Raw genomic sequence first — 23710 nt, 5'->3', positions numbered from 1 at the left:
TCTCAAATAGCAACCAAAGATACAAGGAGACCAAAATTTGAATCCCGTTCAAGGGTAAAGGGAAGTAGCTTTACTACCACTGTTGCCAGAGTTGAAAGGAAGAAGGAGCCCGGAAACAGGAAAATGAATGAGAGGAGCTCAGTTGGAGCCAAGGTTTGTCTGTTTTGTGGTGATGGACATACACGGGAGCTGTGCTTTCAACTGGGAAAAAAAGGCACACAATGAGAAAATTGCTTTCTTAAAGGAACATGGTGTGTGTTTTGGCTGTCTGCTCATTGGACATATGAGTAAAGATTGTACAAAGCGCCTTTCATGTAAAGTATGCAGCTTGAAGCACCCTAGCATACTTCATATTCATTCAAAGGAAAAACAAATGGAATCAGTGCAAACCATAGGAGAATCTGTGAGTGCATTGGGCAGCGCTCAGATCTCTGCTCAATCTAGTGGTCTAACAGGGGCCGGGGAGGAGAACTGTACACTTTCCATTGTACCCGTTCAAGTCAAGTCTAAGAAGGGACAAGAGACACTGATTACTTATGCCTTCCTGGATCCTGGGAGCTCTGCGTCATTTTGCACAGAGCGACTAATGAACAAACTGGGTCTTAGAGGTAGAAGAACAAATATTCTCCTACGGACTATGGGTCAAGAGAAAGTGGTTGGAAGCCACATTGTCTCAGACTTGGAAGTATCTGGATTGAACCGCGATTGGTTTTGTCAACTGCCTGATATATTCACACAAAGGGACATGCCAGTACATAGAGGCAATATTCCTCGTCATGAAGATCTCGAAAAATGGACACATCTGAAGCATATACAAGTAACGGAGATTGACTCAGATATTGATCTGTTGATTGGAGCTAATGTTCCGGAAGCACTAGAACCATGGCAGGTTGTTCGGAGTGCAAATGTAAGTAACAGTACAGGGTTTAAGTTCTATTATAAACTGGACCACATTTCTGGAGATGAGAGCAGCTCCGTCCAACGTGGGATGGATGCCGTCCCTCCTAATCAGACCAGGTCTCCCCCAGAACGTTTTCCAATGATCTATGAAGCCCACTTGGTTTGCTGGACGCCACTTCGACAGCCAGCGGTTGAACGATGACATGCGGCTAAACATGTGGTCGCTGGTCCGATTAGGCAGGGGTCCAGAGACACTACGGTGTCCGACATCGTCTTCGCCAATGTACATGTTACCCAGCTGTATTTTATTTTATGTTGTCCAAGTATTTTATTTTGATGTATTTTTTTGTATTCAAATTATTTTATTGTTTCACTTCATTTAATGTTGTTTGGGTATTTCATTGTAACACATTTTTATTGTGGTACTGTATTTTATTTATTCTAAATGTTTTGTTATATTCTGTTTTCTGTGTATTTTATTTTGTCTTAGTATTTCATCTTGTTGTACTGTAGATTATTTCTTTTGAGTATTTTTGGGATTGTTTGGTTCAATTTTGTGCGTAATGTCCTTTAAACGGCCTTATGGTGTTTTTCTTTTTGCGACACCATGGTGATTTGCGGCATGTTGAAATATCGCGGGCACAGCGCCATGCGGAGGCCGCCACAAGCGCTTGCACAACACTTGCCCATGAACAATTTGTTTCCTTCTTTCATAAGCATATTTTTATTTATTCATTTCATATTTTCATAAGCCTGTGAGGACCACGCTGCTTGGGGGAGGAGATTCCTCGGCTGCCCTGGTGCCCCCTTCGTCGGTCCAGAGGACAAGGGAGCGCGAGCGCGTCTAAATAGCTGTCACGCACACGCACGTGGACAGTTTTTCCTGAACCATTTCTTTTGTGTTTTGTTTTGCTGGCCAGCAGTGATTTGTTGTTGTTGTTGTTGTTTTGTTCCAAAAGATTCTGGAACAACCCCATATTTTTTTTGGGGGGGGGGGGGGGGGGATTTTCTTTTGTTTGTTTGATTCTTGAAAGACTGAAAATACGAGGATATTACAGTGAGAGGAGATAGAACTTTGTCATTTATTTAATTTTTTTTTATCCTTCTCAGACACTGAAGGGTTTTTGTTTTGAGGAAGTCCACTCCGGTTCAGTGTGAATAAACTGGACTTGATGGTATATTGCTGTCAGGACTCTGACTGATCTACTGGTTGGTTACATACACACCGACTCAATATTAATTTTTGTGACCTCCTAGTCGGATGTCATTACCGCCGACGTGGATAATGATGTTATCGTATTTACGTTCACTTTTAGCCAGCAGTTTTAAATTTGACTCGACGGCGCCCCCTCTGGCCCCTGGAATGCACTTCACTATGGTTGCCGGTGTCGCTAATTTCACGTTTCTCAGAATGGAACTTCCAATTACCAGAGTAGATTTCTTGGCGGGTGTGTCGCCGAGTGGGGAGAACCTGTTAGAGACGTGAAGCGGTGGTTTGTCGCTGACAGCAGGCTTCTGCTTCGGACTATGCTTCCTTCGGACAGTCACCCAGCCGCCCTGGTGTCCCGGCTGCTCGGGAGCTGCCGGGGGAACGCTAGTTGGGGCGAAGCTAAGACGGTCCGCACCAGCTAACGGGACTGGCTAGCTCTAGCGGCTAATGGATTGGATCCATCGGTGCGGAGCCGCCGCAGGTGCAATTCAACCCCCCTAAGCCTCGCCTCCAACGCTACAAACAAACTACATTTAACGCTCTTATCAGTGCCACTACAGGAGGCTGAGGAGGAACTGAACAGTGGCCCACTGAGCAGGAGAGAGGAGACCGAGAGGGGGAAGCCATTGCTAGCTTAGAGTGGAGAGTTTACAGAAAGAAAGGATGTCGCTACAGGACAGACGGTCTTTAAACTTAGGCTAAATAAAACAAATAGATACGTAGTTTAGGAAGGTAATTAGTCAACGAATAAGGAATTAGCGGGGATGATCACACTTTAGCTAGCACAGCAAGCAAAGCACAGGAAGTGAGGTCACACGCTTACCGCAGCACAGGTAGAGGGAGAGGGAGGAGATCTTTCCAACAAAGACGGGGTTGCACACCCAAACAATTACTGCTATGTCACAATAAACGTGACTCAATTCTTCAGTGTCCCATCATTTCTACTTTTTCTTTCTTCTTTTGAGCTGAATCACACTTGAACAGAAAATTCTACAGTTTGACTCCTGATGACATGAACATCTGTTTTCATTTCAATCAATCATCACGATTAGATGTCATTGTAACTGCAACTGTGGATGAACAGGTAACAATCCCTCTCTGGCCTTAGACGTGACCAATATGTTTTCAGAGCCATGAAATCTTTTCGGTTTCTGCTCTTGTGGCTTGATGACGACTCATCACAAAGAGGCCCTGATTGGAGTAAGAAATAAAAACAGCTGAAGTACGAGCAAGTCACAAAAAGACATCTGTAGATTACACAGGAGGCCACATACCTCATCGTTAATTCAAAGGACAACGCAAGCCTGTGCCGTTGGAGCCTGGGGACAATCAATGTATGCTTGTTCAGAATCATCCGCCAGTCGGACGCACGTGAGCGATCAGGGTGGGCTTCTTCTTGAGCCTGCCAGTGAGGCTGGCGCCGATGACCAGGCACATGGAGACAATCAGAGAGCCAGAGATGACAATGGTCCTCACCAGGCACCAGGAGAAGGAGCCTGCAACACAGCACTGATTACAAGAGCCACACAGCAGTGACACACACACACACAAACACACACACAAATATATATATATGTGTGTGTGTATATATGTGTATGATGTATATATGTGTATATATGTGTATATGTATATATGTGTATCATATATATGTGTATGATGTATATATGTGTATATATGTATATATGTGTATCATATATATGTGTATGATGAATATATGTGTATATATGTATATATGTGTTTAATGTACGGTATATATGTGTTTAATGTATATATGTGTTTAATGTATATTTGTGTGTGTGTGTATATATATACATATATACATGTATATATATGTATATATATGTATATATATATGTATATATATGTATATATATGTATGTATATATATATATATATATATATATATATATTTATATTTCTGCGCAGTCGTTAATGTTTAATGATGACCTGCCCTGATATATTTTCGACTTTGCTTTTCCACTTGGTTTTCTACTTTTAAAATGATTACAATGGCAAATCCTGGTGGAAATCTTTCAAGTAACAACAGCAAAATGGATGGGCACCTCAGAGGTGGCACTGAGGGAGGGGCCAGTGCTCCCTCATCCCTCCCCCTGATCCTGCCAAGCTCTCCTCCCTCATCTGCAGGCCACCACTGCCCCCATGAGGCCCAATGACAAAGTTTGCTAAGGAGTTAAATTTTTCACCTTTTTGTTCCATTTCAACCGCATTTCCAAGGCAGTGAGCCTGAACCTCCGTCGCGTCTTTGGTCCAGCTGACCTGGTTGCTATGGTTACAGACGATGGAGCCGTTCAACAGGAAGACGTGGAGAGAAGAACCGGAGCGGGTGACCTCCGGCTGCTCTCCTCCCTTCTGCTCCATGGTCTGGTTGGTGGATCTAAACGTGCTGCTGATGTTGGAGGGTCCAGTTCTGCAGGTCACAGTGAGGTTACAGGCGCCTGAGCTGGCGGAGGCCCACACCACCTTCAGCTGGACCGGAGGCACTGGATGTGGGATGATGTTGAAGATTTAGAAATGAGATTCTGCTCAGTTTCATTTGAAGCAGGCAAAGCCAAACTGTGAGGGAACCCACCTGCGACCACGACCTCGTACTCTGCTTCTGTTCTATCTGTCCTGTCCAACACTTCAGCAGTGTAACGGCCACTGTCATTATGACGCAGGTTCTTCAATATTAAAGTGTAGTTTGGTTTGATCTCCACTCTGCCTTCATAGGGAGGAAAGATGTATGGTTCTGTTCCAAGAATAATTCTTCCAATATTTGAATTGCCATTAAATTTCCAAAAGAAAGTACTAGACTTTGGGAACTGAGCAGATTTATTGAGGTGCAGAATTAAATCCTCTTCCTGCTGCCTGAGCACCGTCACAGCTCCAGAAGCTAAAAGAACTGAGAGAAAGAATGAAGAGATGTCAAGAAGTTGATTTTTTTTCCAACTGTGAAATAAGTTCATTTACAATGATTTCAGAAGTTGCATTTGGTATTCCTCATTATTCATTTTCCATTCATCGGTGTGAAGCTGTTAGCTGTTGGACTCATAGAACTGTCAGTTTAAATCCTAGAATGTCGCAGGAGGTTTTTCTCAACTTCTTTGCATCTGATCAGCGGTTTAGTTTTGCTCTGAGTTACTGTCTCTTTGGGGAGGGAATTTCTCTGGGGTATTTGTAGCATATCTTTATCTTGCTGTTGATTCTAAAACAACTATTGTACACACTGAGCAAAGGTTTATGAACACAGACGTATCAAATGACTCCAGAGGTTCAATGAGGAACAGAGATGATGTCATGTACTGCTGAGCACCGTCGCAGGTCCAGAAGCTAAAAGAACGGATAGAAAGAATGAATGAATAGAAAATGTACACGCACACACACGCACAAACTTTATAACATATATGTTATATAGTTTGTGTTTATATAAATATAGATGTATTCTTTTTGTTGAAGTTCTTTTTTAAACTGAACCATGGCATTTCCAGGTTACAGGTTTGTTGACATGGTTTCTTTGCAGATGTAAGGAAGTCTGCAGGTACGTGAAGAAGCGAATGGCATTGGAAAATGTATCTCCATAAATCTGAATAACAGGGCGAGTGGATCTCATGAACTCAGAAAAGCAGGGCGATTCCCTCTGGGTGGACCTGAGATGCTCCTGTGGATGTGTTTGTGAGGGAAACGCCCTTCACATGTTGTCAACACGTCTGCATCACGGCGCCATCATGTGTTCCTGGGCCTGACTGCAGTTACCAGAAAGGCTTTGAACAGGAAGAGGAAGTGAACTCGTGGTTTCTGACCATGAAAGACATTCTTTTGTGGTACAACACCGGTCATTTTTAAATATCAAACGTGCTTCTGGCGCTCAGAAGGTTCTCACACTGTTGGGCGCTACAGGAAGAACACATTCTGATTCTCTTTGTCGAAGTGCTCTGAAAATACTCTGAAACTCTGACTTTAACGTATTCAGTATTATTTTCAGTGATGGACACCAAGTATGGTCGTAGTACTTGATGTCGGTCTCAATGAGAAACCTTTGTGTTCTCTCATTTTAACAAATGTGAGTAAATCACCGGACCCTGACTGACGGACTCAACTTGTTCAGCATGACAGCACTGCTGGGTTACAAAACCGAATTTTGAATGAATTGATTCATCCTTGATTTTTTAAAAAGTGCTTCTTTGTTTCTGTTCTTTTCACACCAACTTTAGAAAAAGTTTCCCTCTTGAAGTCAAACAAAATATTTGTTACTATTTGTTGTATTTTGTACAAAGAAAGACAAGTGAATTCAGCTGGTCAGCAACAGAAATGTTACAGAATGTATAACTTCTGCCACTGCCCCGTCTGGCCCACTATTATAATAATAATCATATACTATATATTGTAATACATATATAAATATATATTAAAGTCTGACCTGCTGATTGAGAGCCGAGCAGAAACCCCAGGACCACGAAGACGAGCATCATGGCTGCTGAGGCTTCAGGGTACTGAGGACAGCAGAGACTCTTCACTGCTGTAACCAATGAGAAGAAGAAGAATTAAAAAAAACAGACACTCTCAGCTCAACCGTGTTTCAGTTCTACTTGTTAACCAACATTTAAGATCTGCTGTCCAGGAAGGAAACAATGTAGCGCAGCTCTGTGGCAGCGGAGGTCTGGAGGACGCTAGGACTGTAAATACACGGCCCAACAAACCCTGAAAGCATTTTTGCGATGTTTGAATCATCAGTAAGACTGTAACTATTGATAATACCATGTATTTACTGACCAGGAGATGCACCTTGTCAGCAGGGGGTATCTTTCTTCTGATCTTCAGCTGTGCATCAGTGAGGGAGGGCATCTGGACCATGCAAGCAGAACCCGCTCACGGACAAACAAGAACTCAGCACTGCAGATTCGAGGCTCAGAAAGGGAGGTTAGAACCCTTTCACAGTTCAGTTTAAGCCCTGGCTACATTTGGCCTGAAGCTGCTACGAGTTACAGAAATTTAAAACATTTATTAGAACAACCCTCAGGCAGCGCCCCAACCAGTGCCAGAAAAAAAGGAAACCAAGAGAACGGCAGCATGACACACACACATGAGCGGCTGAACGGGACAGCCTGGAAGTTGTGACAAAGAAAACTAAAAAAGTCATCTCATCCGTTCAAAGATACGAAAGAAGTACCAATAAGTATTAGTATTGTTTGTGGCTCACAGTTCACACTACTGCAGCATATTAGAGACATAGTGAGTCAGTACAAGGCTGCACGGTGGTGCAGTGGTCAGCACCGTCGCCTCACAGTAAGAAGGTTCTGGGTTCGAGTCCTGGCTGCAGCGCGGGATCTTTCTGTGTGAGTCTCCATGTTCTCCCTGTTCCTGCTGGGTTCTCTCTGGTACTCCAGCTTCCTCCCACCGTCCAAAGACATCAATTTGGGGACGAGGCTGATTGATTCTCTAAATTGTCCGTAGGTGTGAATGTGAGTGTGAATGGTTGTTCGTCTCTCTATGTTGGCCCTGCGATGGCCTGGCGACCTGTCCAGGGTGAACCCCGCCTCTCGCCCGTTGACGCTGGGATAGGCTCCAGCCCCCGCGACCATTAATGTAGGAATAAACGGACGATGGATGGATGGAATCAGTACAACAAATACATTACAAAGGTCCTTCCTTGTTTTTCCATCATCTTTTTTAAGATTAGAGGAAGTTCCTCAGCATTCACGTGTGGCGTTTAAAACACTCATACGTGCCGTTTACGGCGCCTGAACTCACTCGCTCCCCTCTGTCGTTCTCTGAGCCAATACCAGCGTGATGTTTTTAGCCACTTCAGCGTTGGGGGAATGAAGTATTTTTGAGATCAGGCAGTTATAAAAGTGTTGACATCGTTCATCTGGCAGAGCTGACGGAGTTAACGACTCCTCCTGTGATTTTATCCAAGTTTACAATGCGGTGTGAAGAAGAGGCCAAATCTGCGCCCGGAACAATGTTTGACTCTGCAATGACGCGTCGCTTGCATTTTCACGACAGAAAAATCAGTCGTAATCTTTCCCGATCCACACACCTCAATCCCACCGAGCTGAGAAAAATAAATCTTCGCTTAATTTCATGTATGAGCTCCAGCGCGATGGCCGCCAACAGAATAGCCGTTGTTGTGACGTTTTCCTCTCACGTTCGTCTATCTGCAGTTTCAAGACGAGCTTTCAAGGATTCGATGTCAAACTCATTTCCTGCCAAGGCCTGAATTTACACCGGAGCAGTTGCGACTCTGACATGCTGGTCAATCTGCAGCCTCGGACGCATCGCTGCATTTGAAACTCTTGATGAAATAAGAGGCTTTAGCAGCATTCACGCGGAGGAAGAATAATCTGCCTCCATTTTTCACAGATCAGCCAAGGAATTTTAGAGTGTGATCCAGATCTTCAACGAGAGGAGAGATGCATCTTGGATTATGTTCTGAACACATTTGCATAAGAAGTCAGTTTTCACATGGAAGAGATGGATTCACTTCAGAGGGGAGCTCCAGTGGTTTTGGATGCAGGTGTGTGGAGGTCACTGTCAGCTCCTGCGTTCTCTCCAGATAAAAAAGCTTGTGTTCTCATGAGAACAAGTTCATTTATTTCAGACCTGCTGCCCTTATCTTGAGATAACGAGTTCATTATCTCACATCTCGAATCTCATTATAACTCTCTAATCTCATTATACTTGTATAATGACAATAAAAGGCATTCAATTAAAAATAAGTTTACATTGTAGTAAGCAAAAGATAAGCTACGTGAGCCTGCTATCATGAGGAAACAAGCCGAGTTGAGTCCTGCTAACGTCGTAATTCAACTTCTGCGATAACTGATACAGATTTGAACCGTGTTGGAGACTCAGTCACTTGAATATGGTGTTTAGTGGTAAAAAATAAAGGTAATCCTCATACCTTAAAATGAGATGTGTGGAGTCCAAACTCCTCATATGTGGACCATCAATCACGGGTTGGTCAGTGATTTATGAAGCTTCCAGGACAGAAGAAGAAAGGGCAGTGTTAATTAGACTGGAGGCATATTAAAGTTTGAGTTTGACCTTTAACTGCGGTGCCTCGAAGAATCCATCTTTAGAGCAAAAATTGCTGGAGCTTCAACAGCAGCTTCATCTGGGGTCCAACGCGGAGTGGAGCGGGCTGGACCACGGCGTTTCCTAGGTGATCGCAGCGACGGGCAGTGGTGACAAAGGTTCAGATGAAACTGTGTGACTGCCATCTGCATGCTTTGTTCATGAAGCGTAAACCCGCTCAGACACTTGATATCAGGGTCCTTCCATATGTTGAACACTTCTGCTATCGGATGCCATTTATTTGATTAGTTAGAAGATATTCGTTATTTAAAAAAAATAAACGTACACAATGCAGTAAATACATGCAGTAAATATACCAGTAATGACCTTTTCCAGGTGATTTGGAAATAAAGAAAAATGAAATCGTCAAAGTCACAATGTTTAAAGGTTTTCCAGTGAAGACAAAATAAGTAATAAACTTGTTTATATGTAGTTGATAGTGACTTTAGTAAATATTCTTCGTTTGTAGTAAAAACTTTGTTTCCTGACCTGAAAAACCACACCAGCACAGTGATCTCTTGTGCATCTATTACTAGTACATCTATCATTAGTTCATCTATCACAAGTACATCTATCATTAGTACATCTATCACTAGTTCATCTATCATGAGTACATCTATCACTAGTTCATCTATCACGAGTACATCTATCACTAGTACATCTATCATGAGTACATCTATCACTAGTTCATCTATCACGAGTACATCTATCACGAGTACATCTATCACTAGTACATCTATCACTAGTACATCTATCACTAGTTCATCTATCACTAGTACATCTATTATTAGTTCATGTATCACTTGTACATCTATCACTAGTTCATCTATCATTCCTTCATCTATCAGTAGTACATCTATCACTAGTTCATCTATCACTAGTACATCTATCATTAGTTCATCTATCACTAGTACATCTATTATTAGTTCATGTATCACTTGTACATCTATCACTAGTTCATCTATCATTCCTTCATCTATCAGTAGTACATCTATCATTAGTTCATCTATCACTAGTTCATCTATCACTAGTACATCTATCATTAGTACATCTATCACTAGTTCATCTATCATGAGTACATCTATCACTAGTACATCTATCACTAGTTCATCTATCACGAGTACATCTATCACTAGTTCATCTATCACTAGTACATCTATTATTAGTTCATGTATCACTTGTACATCTATCACTAGTTCATCTATCATTCCTTCATCTATCAGTAGTACATCTATCATTAGTTCATCTATCACTAGTTCATCTATCACTAGTACATCTATCATTAGTACATCTATCACTAGTTCATCTATCATGAGTACATCTATCACTAGTACATCTATCACTAGTTCATCTATCACTAGTACATCTATCATGAGTACATCTATCACTAGTTCATCTATCACGAGTACATCTATCACGAGTACATCTATCACTAGTACATCTATCACTAGTACATCTATCACTAGTTCATCTATCACTAGTACATCTATTATTAGTTCATGTATCACTTGTACATCTATCACTAGTTCATCTATCATTCCTTCATCTATCAGTAGTACATCTATCATTAGTTCATCTATCACTAGTTCATCTATCACTAGTACATCTATCATTAGTTCATCTATCACTAGTTCATCTATCACTAGTACATCTATCATTAGTACATCTATCACTAGTTCATCTATCATGAGTACATCTATCACGAGTACATCTATCACTAGTACATCTATCATGAGTACATCTATCACTAGTTCATCTATCACGAGTACATCTATCACGAGTACATCTATCACTAGTACATCTATCACTAGTACATCTATCACTAGTTCATCTATCACTAGTACATCTATTATTAGTTCATGTATCACTTGTACATCTATCACTAGTTCATCTATCATTCCTTCATCTATCACTAGTACATCTATCACTAGTTCATCTATCACTAGTACATCTATCATTAGTTCATCTATCATTAGTTCATCTATCACTAGTACATCTATCACTAGTTCATCTATCACTAGTACATCTATCATTAGTACATCTATCACTAGTTCATCTATCACTAGTACATCTATCACTAGTTCATCTATCACTAGTACATCTATCACTAGTTCATCTATCATTCCTTCATCTATCAGTAGTACATCTATCACTAGTTCATCTATCACTAGTACATCTATCATTAGTTCATCTATCACTAGTTCATCTATCACTAGTACATCTATCATTAGTTCATCTATCACTAGTACATCTATCATTAGTACATCTATCACTAGTTCATCTATCACTAGTACATCTATCACTAGTTCATCTATCACTTGTACATCTATCACTAGTTCATCTATCATTCCTTCATCTATCAGTAGTACATCTATCACTAGTTCATCTATCACTAGTACATCTATCATTAGTTCATCTATCACTAGTACATCTATCATTAGTTCATGCATCACTTGTACATCTATCACTAGTTCATCTATCATTCGTTCATCTATCAGTAGTACATCTATCACTAGTTCATCTATCACTAGTACATCTATCATTAATTCATCTATCAGTAGTACATCTATCATTAGTTCATCTATCACAAGTACATCTATCATTAGTACATCTATCACTAGTTCATCTATCATGAGTACATCTATCACTAGTTCATCTATCACGAGTACATCTATCACTAGTACATCTATCATGAGTACATCTATCACTAGTTCATCTATCACGAGTACATCTATCACTAGTACATCTATCACTAGTACATCTATCATTAGTTCATCTATCACCAGTTCATCTATCATTAGTACATCTATCACTGGTACATCTTTCACTAATACATCTATCACTAGTACATCTATTACTAGTACATCTATCATTAGTACATCTATCACTGGTACATCTTTCACTAGTACATCTATCACTTGTACATCTATCACTTGTACATCTATCACTAGTTCATCTATCACTAGTACATCTTTCACTAGTACATCTATCACTAGTTCATCTATCATTAGTACATCTATCACTATTTCATCTATCATTAGTACATCTATCACACGTACATTTTTCCCTAGTACATCTATCACTAGTACATCTATTACTAGTACATCTATCACTAGTACATCTATCACTAGTACATCTATCATTAGTACATCTATCACTAGTACATCTATCATTTGTAAATCTATCACTAGTACATCTTTCACTAGTACATCTATAATGAGTACATCTATCACTAGTACATCAATCACTAGTACATCTATCACTTGTACATCTATCTCTAGTCATTGTGCTCCAGGTCAATAATAATATCTGCTCCAATGTCCAGGTTCATCCCCCATGTCCTCCTCCCCACTCGGCCTTCAGTACCACTCTTCTACCACAAGATGGCGACGTGATAAAAAAGAAAACCAAGCCACTTGACAACTTCTCTGCCTCCAAGACACAAAGCCAGTGACATCATCTGCGGAGGGACAGAGGGTGTGCGAAGGACAAATGTCTTGAAATGCATTACATCATTCTCCACTAATATGATAATATATCTCAGACACCGAGTGCGGTGCCAAGCATGAGAGGGGCCATAATCCATACAACGACCGCTTCAAATGTGAATGAGGGGATAAAATGGAAGTGTGGGGGGGGGGGGGGGGGGGGGACGGGACAGAGGAGTCGGGAGTGAAGCCCTGAAGGTTATTCCAGACATTACTCCTCAATGAGAGTAGGAGGAGAGAGGAGACAATAATTACCGTCACACTAAGTAAAGATGATGCGGGGGGCTCTAATGCCCCTTGTCTTCTCTCCCTCCTTTGCATTTTTTACCAGGATCCAAAATATTTCTTTCTCATTTTCTGTCCCTTCAGATTCTCGGTCACGCAGAGGAGAGGGAAGAAGAGGAAAAAATGAATAAAATGAGGTGGGGGAAAAGAGGGTTGCAGAAGAGAGAGAAGAAGTGAGAAGTACTGGAGTTAAAGGGACAGTTTAACACACAGCAGAGGTGAAACAATGAGACAGGAGAGGAAAGAGAGATCAGAATGAGACAGAAAAGATGAGAAGAGGAGGATTCGGGAAGTATGAGACAAGCAGAGGCCAAATAATCATCAGGAGTAAAGAGGGTGACGGACGGAAGTCGCAGCGCTGCCACAGGACCGTCAGGACCAGGTGAGGATGAGTAAGAGAGGGAAAAAAAGAGGAGAAGAGAGAAGGAGGTATGGGGGAAGAAAAGAGGTGTTGAGAAAAGATGGAGAGGACAAAGGATGTGAGGAGATCTGAACATGAACAAGGAAGAAAAGAGCTCCGAGAGGAGAAGATATAAAGTACAAAGAACAAACTCAAAATAAGACGAAGGAAGAAAAGAGAGATTGCATAGAAATGGTGACAGAAAGACGGAGGTGGGGAGACGAGGCCAGGAGAAAGAACTGCTCTAGAGAGGCAGAGGAAGAGGTGTGAAGAAATAGAAAAGGGAGAGCGAGACAGAGAAAGAAAGCGAAGGAGACGTGTGGACCCACATAGGAAGGCACTGGCCCTGGGGCCTGTCTGCCACTGAGCCACGAGACTTTTACGTTTCCTCTTTCCCATCCTGACCCTCCTGAAACGCTGCTTGCTGCACCCAATCATGACGTCACAGTTTGAGCTACGGACCGCAATACCTGAAGCACGTCAGCGTAGGTTCTTACGTAAAAAAGCACCAAAAGAAAGTCTTTTAGGCTCTGTTTCAGGAGAGCACCTGGGGCGGTGAACGTGCCGGCTTTTACGCACACACACACCCGCTGATAGGCAGGCAAACCAGGGTGACCACTCAACGGTGGACCGCCCGGCTGTGGGGCCTCTGCCTCCTCCTGCAAACTCGTGGTTGTTAACGTTATGACTCGCTGCTATTGACAAAGCTGGCAAACGCAGTGTTGAACCCCAAACGCTTCACTTCCCCCTGCTGCTTCTCAGAAGCGTCGCTGTCGTGTTTGTCTGCTCAGAGCGGCTTCACGCCGTCCTCCGTTTGTGCAGCGAAGCAACATTAAGTTTCAGCTTTGAAAAAAATGCCACTGATAGAGAACGATTCCACATCATTTGGAAAGGCCCTGATGTCATACCTCCTTACACCAGTAGGGGCACTAGCTTCCAGGGTGTGCTGTGACGTCGCATGTGGCAGCGAAACGAAATGGAACGAACAACTTTTATGGTTGTTTGGGTTGCACGACTTGTTGCCAAGAGGAAAGGAGGAGACGGTTAGAAAGATTTAAGGGGCCATGAAATTATATGACAGGACGGGTGAAGCGAGAACTTAAATGATTGAGGGAGAGGAAGAAAGGCCAGAGATGTGGAAGAGATGAAGGGGAAATTGAAAATGGGAGGTGTGCAAGAAGGACTGAGAGAATTAGAGAAGGAAAAAATAAAGAAAGATCGAGAGAAGAACAAAACATGACATGGCAGAGACTGAGCCCGAGGACAGAAGAGGGGCAAAATCATAAATCAAAATGTGTGCAGATGTTCATCTTGGAAAAGTGCTTATGGGCCTCATTTGTGACGTACAGACAATGAAAGTCCTCCTGAGAAACTGTCATCATCAGCTCCTCCCCTGCTGTCAAAATGTGATGTACAAAATTTGGTCAATTGTTGAAAACACTGCGAAGGCTCATTCTGAGCTCCGATGAGGCTCTGGGCAAAAAAAAAGAATAAACACAAAAAAGAACACAAGCCTTTTAGCACTGATTTTTTTTTTTATGAAAGATGTGTTTTCTTTTATTTTCTGTTTCTGTTTTATTTTCCTGGTGTGGAAAAATAATTACATACAATTTGACAAAAATAAATCAAACAGAAAAATAAAAGACAAATTCAATAATATTTTGTATGTTTTGTACAGTTAATATAAGGGCTAAACAAGTGGTGGAACTGAATATAATACACATGAACATTATAGGGACAAAATCAAGTCCTCGACTATGGAGAACGGATGTATCAGCACACTCCTCCTCTCACACATTTCCAAGTGCAACACGGAACCGTTGTCATTTTTACATATCGATGTCACTCTAATGACGCCGCCACCTCTGGCAGCTGTGGCTGAGTGAGGGACGGGCAGACGATGTCCCCTTCCCCTCCGTCTACGCTGTCTTGCGTCCTACCAGGGCTCGACTGATGTGTTGCCTCAAAAGCTGATAGTGTTTTTATCAGTCAGTGCTGTTAAAGCTGTATTCAAAAAAAGGTCTTATCCTCTTGTCAGTATGGAACAGCCTCCCATGGGGGGGGGGGGGGCAATAAAAGGAGATTCTATAAAGTTTTGCATCTCTTTAGAGCCGTTTAAAGTTATAATCCTTAAGATTTAATCATGGTTGGTCTGTTGTCACCATTAAAACACAGACGTGAGTTCCTGATGTCGGTCTGGTGCCTTCATGTCAGTGGGCTTTTGGTTAAATGCCTGAAATAAGACGAACACTGGACTGAGATATTGGTTGGTTGTTTCTCTTCCATGCGTGACACCCTGTAGGAGGCGTTTTCAACATCGCACACGTCCCATTACGCATCCCACAGCTGTGGTTGCTAGCAAAGACCACAAACAGGACCGCGTTGGCAACAGAAGCGTGAAGCTCGTGGTGGTGACTCTGCAGCCGTGCGTCCATTCTTAACGTTAGCTTTGAACTTCCTTCACAACACAACATTAGCGTCACACTTCCTTCACATCTCAATGTTAGCTTTATACTTCTCTTGTAGCATAATGTTAGCCTTGCACTTCCATCATAGCATCACGTGTAGCGCGAAACTTCAGTTTTTTTCAGCAGTGATGGAGAAATCCCACGTCAAAGTCCCACCTGCGTGCGTTTGGGGAAGCCAAGCTGAGGCGAACTCCTGGACAGGTCATCACTGCGGGATTCACAATCTGAACACATGCTAGTGGACTGTGTGTTGCCTTTGGCAGCTCAGCTCAACTGCCCAGGGAGGAGTTGTTACTGAGGTCACGCTGATGTCATGACATCTTAAGGGTTGCCACTTTAACACGGCATTACACTTTAAATAACCTGTATTTTCACTTTAATTATAATTAGGTCAAGAATAAACAATGACTTAAGACAGGTTGTATGGGAATCCAATTTTTTTGCATCGCATTGCAGATTTTGAAGACAGAAGATGAGTCTGACCGGCTGATAGCGGATGTTCAGGTCAAAACATCAGTTAAGCCTTTGACTCTACAGTCCAGTGTTTCCAACTGATGTCCAATGTTAACGAAGACACAGTGGAGTCACAAGCTGCCAACACACATGCATGCACAGATATACACATGGACATATACAGCACATGTGCATGTAAGGAGATGAAAGCACACCGTCACCCTTGAACACACACACACACACACACACACACACACACACACACACACGATAAACACAAATGGCTGCTGCATTTATTTGTCTGCTAAGTTAATTTTTTTGCACAGTCTTTTGGCACTCGAAGACTCCGAAAAGTAAAAATGGACACTGAGCCACTTGAGTCACTCTTGGCCAAGGATGGCACGGCACAGCACAGCATGGAAAAGAGCAGTCAGCTGTGGCTCTGGCCTGCTTCTAGTCTGGGTTGGCCTAGTTGAGGCAGAGTTTGGGCCGTTGGTGGCCTGGCTCCGCCGTCGTTTTGGCACAATGTCCTCTCTCTCTTCCTCACTGGGTTGACCGATCCTATCTCTCCCCCGTCAGATGCATGCAAGATAAAATACTGTGTGTAAAATCTTCAGCGCACCGTTTTCACCGCAGTCATCGCCTCCTGCTGTGATGCAACACCACAAATCAACACCACAATACTTTTAAATACTGATTTTCAAAGAAGAGATTAATGGAACAAAAGAATAACGTGGATGGAATGTCATGAAGCTGTATATTCTTTAAAAAAAGAAACGACCCCCGACCCCAACACACACACATTTATACAAATTAAACCTCCTCCAAATGTTCTCCCCATGAAGACACTTTTGAAGAACGCTCAGGAGAAAGGTGTACAATGTTTTGTTTTCTTTCCATATAAACACAAGTTCAGCATCTAAATCTGGAAGCTGGCAGACAGAAAGTAGAAGTGGGGGAAGAAAAAAACAGGAAAAAGCAAGCGAGTGGAGCAGCACTTCCAGATTCCTCCCCAACCACGGGTTTCTCTCATTGCTCCATTGCTGAACCAAATCTAAAGAGCTGTTTTGCATTTTTGGCATCTTTTACATTGTGAGACGTCCTCACTGTCAACAGACTGTAAATAGTTAGTGGTAATAACTCCATACCTGGATGGCCTGGCCGTCTAATTGTTGGCCTCGGTACCTACACGTTGTCACATTTACTCATTCTACACAAGGTCGTAACGTCATTGCAAGTCAGATGCAAAATAGTGCACTGCTAGAAGTCAGTAAAAGGGTTGTAAAGTGGTAATAGTGTGCTGTACCAAGGCTGTGATAACCACATCAATTTAAAAGGGTCCTCCATCTGCCATTCTTCTCTCCATAACTACTGAAACAGTCCGTATTGTGACCTTGCAGCTGAAGGCTTCCATCTGATGTTGTAATCAAAATATGGAGCTGTGTTTTTCCCTCCTTTTCAACACAGTTCTATCAACTCAGCTGCCCTGTAGCACAATATCACCATCATATAATGTATCTGTGCTGGCCTTTATGGAGACCCAGTTATTCATAAAGATTTCTGGCTTCACTTTGTAGCCTCATCTGTTCTTTTTTCTAACTGCATTAAAAACTTCAGACAAAAAGCAGTCAAGGCTCGCACCTCCGCCAAGGAGGCCGCCCGTATACTGAAGGCCAGCATAGAATCATCAACATCCATTCAAACGTTTTCTTACAATCGCCATAAACATGATCCACACCATTTGGGAGCTTAGCCCTTCCATTAAAACACAAAGAATTCCAAAAGAACATGTTCATTTTGTTGTGGAGATGTCAAGCCTATATCAAAAGGGTTTTTTTCTATCACTGATCCAGAATGAAGTCAAGAGGAAGCTGAAACACTCTTCTTCCATCTCTTTCAGATGGAATCATCAAATCTGATCAAAATTCGTCTGCGACACTTCCAGAGCAGCTCGTTACTTTACTCTGCCAAAGGCCAAGAACGCCGTCAGGACCCGGCGTCTCCAGATTGCCTCAAAATTTCCTTCGAATTTGCTAAAAATATTCGATTTAGAGAAACAATGCACACAAACATACACGCTGATTATCACAATCCCTTCTCCTCAAACACAGTAAACTCCTTGTTGCATCCCCTGGACTGTGACTTTGGCCAGCCAAGCAAATGAGCTCAGTAATGCTTGTATTGTAGCATCAGGGTTGCTCTGTGAATCACAGAAGCTCCTCTCAAAGCAGGTGGAAGCTTGTAATTCAAGCGGAGGTTGCTCCTGCGGGACCTAATCAATAAGTGATTATTAACGCCCAGGCTGAAGTTGGTGAGTTCAGTCTCCTGATATGTAGACCTGAAGATTCTGCAGCTGTTTGGAGCTCTGAGGCAGGCAGGCCAGCTATTTTCACGACAGCCACTGAGCACAAGTGCTGTCAACTGTAAAATGAATGCATGCAACCACAGTCGGGGGTTGAGGTTGCCTACAAGACTCTAATTTGGGCAATAATGTACAAGGAATTCTATACCAGGCAATAACTGCTTTGATGGGCCAAACGGTGCTCAGTCGCAACTCAGGTGCAATCCAAACCCTTCAGATTACCTTCAGATTAGTGACAGCCTTTTGCCAGACACTCAAATCTTCACTCGGTTTAGTTGATATTCGGTATACAAGCTAAACTGCAATAATTGCCAGATGTTACCTTGTAGCTTTGAAGACTAACAGGATAAATTTGAGTTGCTGTGAAACCTTAGAGAGGCAGTGCGAAGGAATTCAGGGCATCAGTAGAGGTAAGAGCAACATTTCAGAAACTGTACCTGGGGGTAATAAAGGCCAGTTACAACTTCCAAGGATGACACAATAAAAAACATAGGTAAAGTACCTCCAAATTTTCTGTTGCAGCGAGGAAATGTACCATATGAGCTCGAGAGACCCCTCTGCAGTTTCATTTTGATATGTTAGACTTACACTTGAACTTTCTGGTTGCTTACAAAGTTCACGGCAAAGCTCAAAGTGAGCTTTTCTCTCCATCCATCACTTGAATGTCGTCAACATTTCAAAAAGGCAGTCCAGTCACAAGACTGGTAGTCTGGCAGTTTCACTCCAGGAGACGTCCACCCATCCCTTTGCTGGGTAGCGGACCGTTCTGGAATAAAACTCTTAACTGTTAAGTCAAACACCATCCGTCTCGTTCACAGAAAACATTTCTTATAATGTCGCAACACACGTATTAAAAAGTGTCACCCAAAACTCTGAACCTTTGGTCCACCACTCAATATAAAAATACTATAAAATGTTTCTGAATGCCATTTTTTTTAATACATTTTGGTATAAATATGGAAAACAAAAATCTATCCTACTGTGCAAGTGAGAGAAACAATTTTGACACTTGAAGGTAGGGGAGGTATTTTTTTGTACAAATTGCAGAAATTCCTTAAATGAGAAAAAAAAAGCACTCCCAGCACCCCTCGATTCACAAACACCGCATGTTGAGTGACGTGTCACTGTAGGGTTAGAAAGGTTGTTACCATGGTAGAAAATGAGCGATGAGGAGAAGAAGGAGCATCCAGAGACGCTTGCTACCACTCCCTCTCTTTCCTCTTACGTGTGGCACGTAAAAACCTCGTTGTTCCAGAGCAGCTCGTTCACTCTTTAAGAAAGAAGACACGCCTCAGCCGCTGGTGTGCTGGCACATATTCAGCAGCACTCTTTGTACCTCCTTAAGGAGCTTTGTCCTCTTTAATTTAAGGGTTATCTTGTAAGCAATGGCCACTGCGCAGATCACGAGGAAAAGGGATCAAAAAGTGCCGGATATATTTATCGTCCAAGCTGCCCGGTTGCTGCGATACATAAAATCTCACAAGTTTTCAAATATGTGTGTGTGTGTGTGTGTGTGTGTGTGTGTGTGTGTGTGTTTGCACGACACCAGAATCAGAAAATGCGTGAGGGTTTACAGGGGTTTTCGCTGTACCTCATCACACCATTTGTACAAGGAAATAAAACAACCCAAATCTCCACTTGCATGTATTTACAGGGATTACAGGGATGTGGGGGTGGGAGGAGCGAGGGATGCAGGTAGATGGTTGGAGAGCAAGAAGAGGATCGCAGGTACGGCACCTCCATGATCTCCTGGCGCTTTTCTTCTTCTCTTCAAAGTGCTCTTCTCTCTTTCTCCTCTTGATTGTAGCTCTCGCTGTTGCTTTTGTCGGAGCATGAACGCAGCACACAGCCCCCCCCCCCCCCCCCCGATGTGAGCGGGTGCTGCACGTGCCACTTATATTGCTGCTGACTACATCAGAGGTGATGCTGCAAACTGCTGTTGCCGGTTGGGCTGTTTCATGAGTTCAGAAACAGAATGTATAGAAAGGTGGTCATTTTTGTACTGTAAGTATTTTTGCATGTATGTGTCATAAGCACTGCTGCTGTGGTTTCACACATGAGTCTGCATCCTCTGTGTGTGTCTGTGGGAATAGTCAGAGGGGGGCGATGAATAGGAGAAGCGAGTGGAGGTTCCATACTTTCCAAGTCCAGCTTCAGGACTTTGCTGTCCTGGTCCTGGTCCAGGCCCCTGCCCGGGCCCTTGTCCTGTTGGATACATCTCATAGGCTGGTCCTTCCTCTATGGGTGGAGCAAAGCCCATCCGGTAGCTGGGATACTGAGAAGGGTATCCGTAGTTGTCATAGGCCAGCTGGGTTGTGCTGTCCAGCAGGCCGCAGTCTCCTGGGTAATCTCCAGGTGATTGCAGCGCTGGATTGGGAGGTGCTTGCTGACTCTGCGCCGCCCTCGAGAAGGTATTGAACTGGGCGTAAGTAGCGTGGGACATCCTGGAAGGAGGGCGGGGGTCATAGCACCCTGCCCTGGAACCTGGCACAGCACTGGGGGGAACTGCACCGCTGGCAGCAGTTGAGGGCCCACCAGATGTGGCGCCAGCTGGTCCACTGTTTGGGTTCGGGGAGCGAAACTCTCCTTGGTAGTGGATGGCACGGGATTGGGGGCGCGCCTCGTCATGGGTGGTAGCTCGGACGTTGTAGTAGCCATTAGTTGGATCCTGTGACCACAGGAAAGACTGTTAGCCCTACAGAACTGTTACTACTGCAGTACAACAGAGACCCAAGTAATATCTTGTCACTGGTCTGCCAGCTTCTACGGCATTTATTCAGTGAGCAGGTTTGGTACCTTGTAGACACCGGCTCAAGACCAGAGTGGAGTGACTTCCCGCTGCTCCGGCTACGTGTTGCAACAATCCTGGGCATTTTTTAAAATTCAAATGTACATCTGTGCCTAAACTCAACCAGATCTTAACCAGAGCATGGATGATGACGGTGTCATTTTTGCAGGCACGTGTACCACAGAAGGATGTTTTTTTTGTTTGTTTTTTAAGGTTTGTAGGAGAGCATGTACAGGGTGGTATGTCTCTGCGCTACGGAGAGATACTTCATTTACAATGGGATTTTCCAACGTATTCCACCTCCTGCCACTTGGATGTTTCAGTAGGCCATACAGTGCTTTTGATAAAAGAACAGACCAACTTGACCAGTACACAACATGAAACCATTTACCAGTAATCTAACAAATGCTTGATGAGACGGTGCATTCGGTGCTCATGCTGTCAGAAAATGCAATGATGCTTGTGAGGGACGTGGCATGAGAACTAATGAGGTTTACCACCATGAACCAGCTTTCATGGGCACAAGGATGTTTTCCAGTGCTTTCAGTCTGTTTTTCCTGATTTGATAAGTGAGAATGATGCAATTTCAACTACGCTGCAGCATCCAAATGCTTGAGATGGTCTAAACCCTCTTCTATGAATGTCTGCCATGTTTGCGCATCAGAGAGGAGCCTGCAATCAGGAGCAAAGCAGCAAAAGCAAAGATGGGGTTCATCATTCAGGGAACTTCTGTGACAGTCAAAATGAACAAGAAAGCGATTTCTGGACCTGTGGAAGAGAGAGCCTCGGATGTTTGATCACATTACCCAGGACAAATGATACAACTGTGCAGCATGCATGATATAATGCAGAAGATGCAGCAGAAATCAAAATGTCTGGGTGAGTGACGAGTCATCTCACCTTGAGCTCGTACTCCTCCCGGGTGTCGCTCTCGCTCCTGACGTCCTGCTTCAGGTCCATGTCGTCTTTGAACGGCTGAGTGGAGGGAGAGAGGGAGACAGAGGGCAGAAACTAAACCATCAAACAACAAAACACACACACGGAAAGAGGGAGGGTGAGAAAGGAAAGGACGAGGAAGAGAAGGAGGGGAGAGGAAAAGAGAGTTTCAGGTTTTTCATCCTGAGAGAGAAGAAGACGAGAAACGCTTAGCTGTAAGGAAAACAAAAAAAAAAAAACGGGTTTTGGGCTGAGTTTGAAAACCGCTCCAACGGAGCCTCGTTGATTTGTTCCTCCAGGACTTCCAGGGCTGGACTCTTTCAAATGTAGGAAGGAAAGACACACAACCATTAAACCAGGACTGTGTGTGTGTGTGTGTGTGTGTGTGTGTGTGAGTGTCTCTCTGTTTGTCTGCATTTATCTCTTTTCTTTGAAGTGTGTGCAACTGATCTTTTTGTAAGCGTGCCAGATAAACGTGTTAAATGTTTTAAACTTAGTAGTTTCAGATGTCTGTTTATCTGTTTGCACTTACTTTCAAGTAAGAGCAAGAGTGTGTGTGCGTGCGTGCATGTGTGTGCGCGTGCATGCGTGTGTGTGTGCATGCGTGTTCGTGTGTGTGTGTGTGTGTGTGCCTCTCCAGCCATGTCGCCCTTTGTCTCACTATTTCTGTACATTTAAGGCCATTGACCCATACGCCTCCTCGCCACGGCCCTCCGGTGACTCAGATGGGTGTCTACTCACGGAGTACATGGCCTTGACCATACGAGTTGCCGTGGAGACGTTGGCCGCCTCCTCCTCCAGGCTGTGAGTTTCTTTGTTGACTGTTTCTACCTTGATGTCTGGTTTACCGAGGGTGACACCACGGCGACCTGGAAGAAAAATAAGGTCTCTGGTCATCGTCGAGATGTGTCATTGGTGTAAAAACAGCAGCAACAAAAACAAAAAATCAGCAGTTTCTTCTGTTTTCTTCTGGTTTGGCGTCTCTGTTTTTGCCTTTTTCTTTTAATAATGGAGCTCCATGCTGGCAGGTTAGAAGACAAACACAAGCATTGACTTGAGTCATGAGCGTTTCATGAGATGATGACACCCATCTGGCATGAACTTCTTCACTGTCGTTAGGTTTGTAATGGAATGAGACCAGAAGTGAATTAATGGTCTTTTCAGCAGCGAGGAGTAGGATTGGAGACGACTCGGGGGTAGAGGACGGAGATGATCACTTCCTCTGTGAATTAGACACATCAGGATAACTGCAGTAAATTCATAAAACTAGGGCCTTATTGTATTAATGACATCACGTCTTTATGAAAGACGACACCATGTTGGCGCTAATGCTAGAAAATGTGCTG

The 23710-nt window shown here is 43.2% G+C and overlaps 2 protein-coding genes across 2 annotated transcripts in view; both read right to left on the bottom strand.

Annotated features, from left to right (window-relative positions):
* Positions 1–4174: 4174 nt before the first annotated feature.
* On the bottom strand, positions 4175–6961 carry LOC147262149 (uncharacterized). The gene is made up of 4 exons (XM_086205096.1): positions 6877–6961; positions 6528–6626; positions 4701–5012; positions 4175–4611 (listed from the first exon to the last, which is right to left on the bottom strand). Exons 1-4 carry the CDS (start codon positions 6959–6961, stop codon positions 4175–4177), a joined length of 933 nt encoding a protein of 310 aa, XP_086061222.1.
* A 10055-nt stretch (positions 6962–17016) lies between these two features.
* kirrel1b (kirre like nephrin family adhesion molecule 1b) overlaps positions 17017–23710 on the bottom strand; it is a 79447-nt gene continuing 72753 nt past the window's right edge. The window contains exons 13-15 of the mRNA XM_086204568.1: positions 23106–23233; positions 22329–22403; positions 17017–21308 (exon numbers count right to left, since the gene is read on the bottom strand). Coding sequence (XP_086060694.1) covers positions 20691–21308; positions 22329–22403; positions 23106–23233 — 821 coding nt within the window. The 3' untranslated portion in view covers positions 17017–20690. The remainder of the gene's footprint in view (positions 21309–22328; positions 22404–23105; positions 23234–23710) is intronic.

Source organism: Aulostomus chinensis, chromosome 5 (genome assembly GCF_037954235.1).
Source record: "Aulostomus chinensis isolate RoL2024-O1b breed Wild chromosome 5, RoL_Achi_v1.0, whole genome shotgun sequence".
Lineage (NCBI taxonomy): Eukaryota > Metazoa > Chordata > Actinopteri > Syngnathiformes > Aulostomidae > Aulostomus > Aulostomus chinensis.
The sequence above is the reverse complement of the archived record's forward strand: the minus strand, read 5'-3'. Positions and strand labels throughout refer to the sequence as shown.

Coding starts and splice junctions, on each gene's coding strand:
- LOC147262149 (XM_086205096.1), bottom strand. CDS start 6,961: ATGGTCCAGATGCCCTCCCTCACTGATGCACAGCTGAAGATCAGAAGA. Junction 5,013..6,527: donor GCTCGGCTCTCAATCAGCAG/GTCAGACTTTAA, acceptor TCTTTCTCTCAG/TTCTTTTAGCTTCTGGAGCT. Junction 4,612..4,700: donor GTACGAGGTCGTGGTCGCAG/GTGGGTTCCCTC, acceptor TCCCACATCCAG/TGCCTCCGGTCCAGCTGAAG.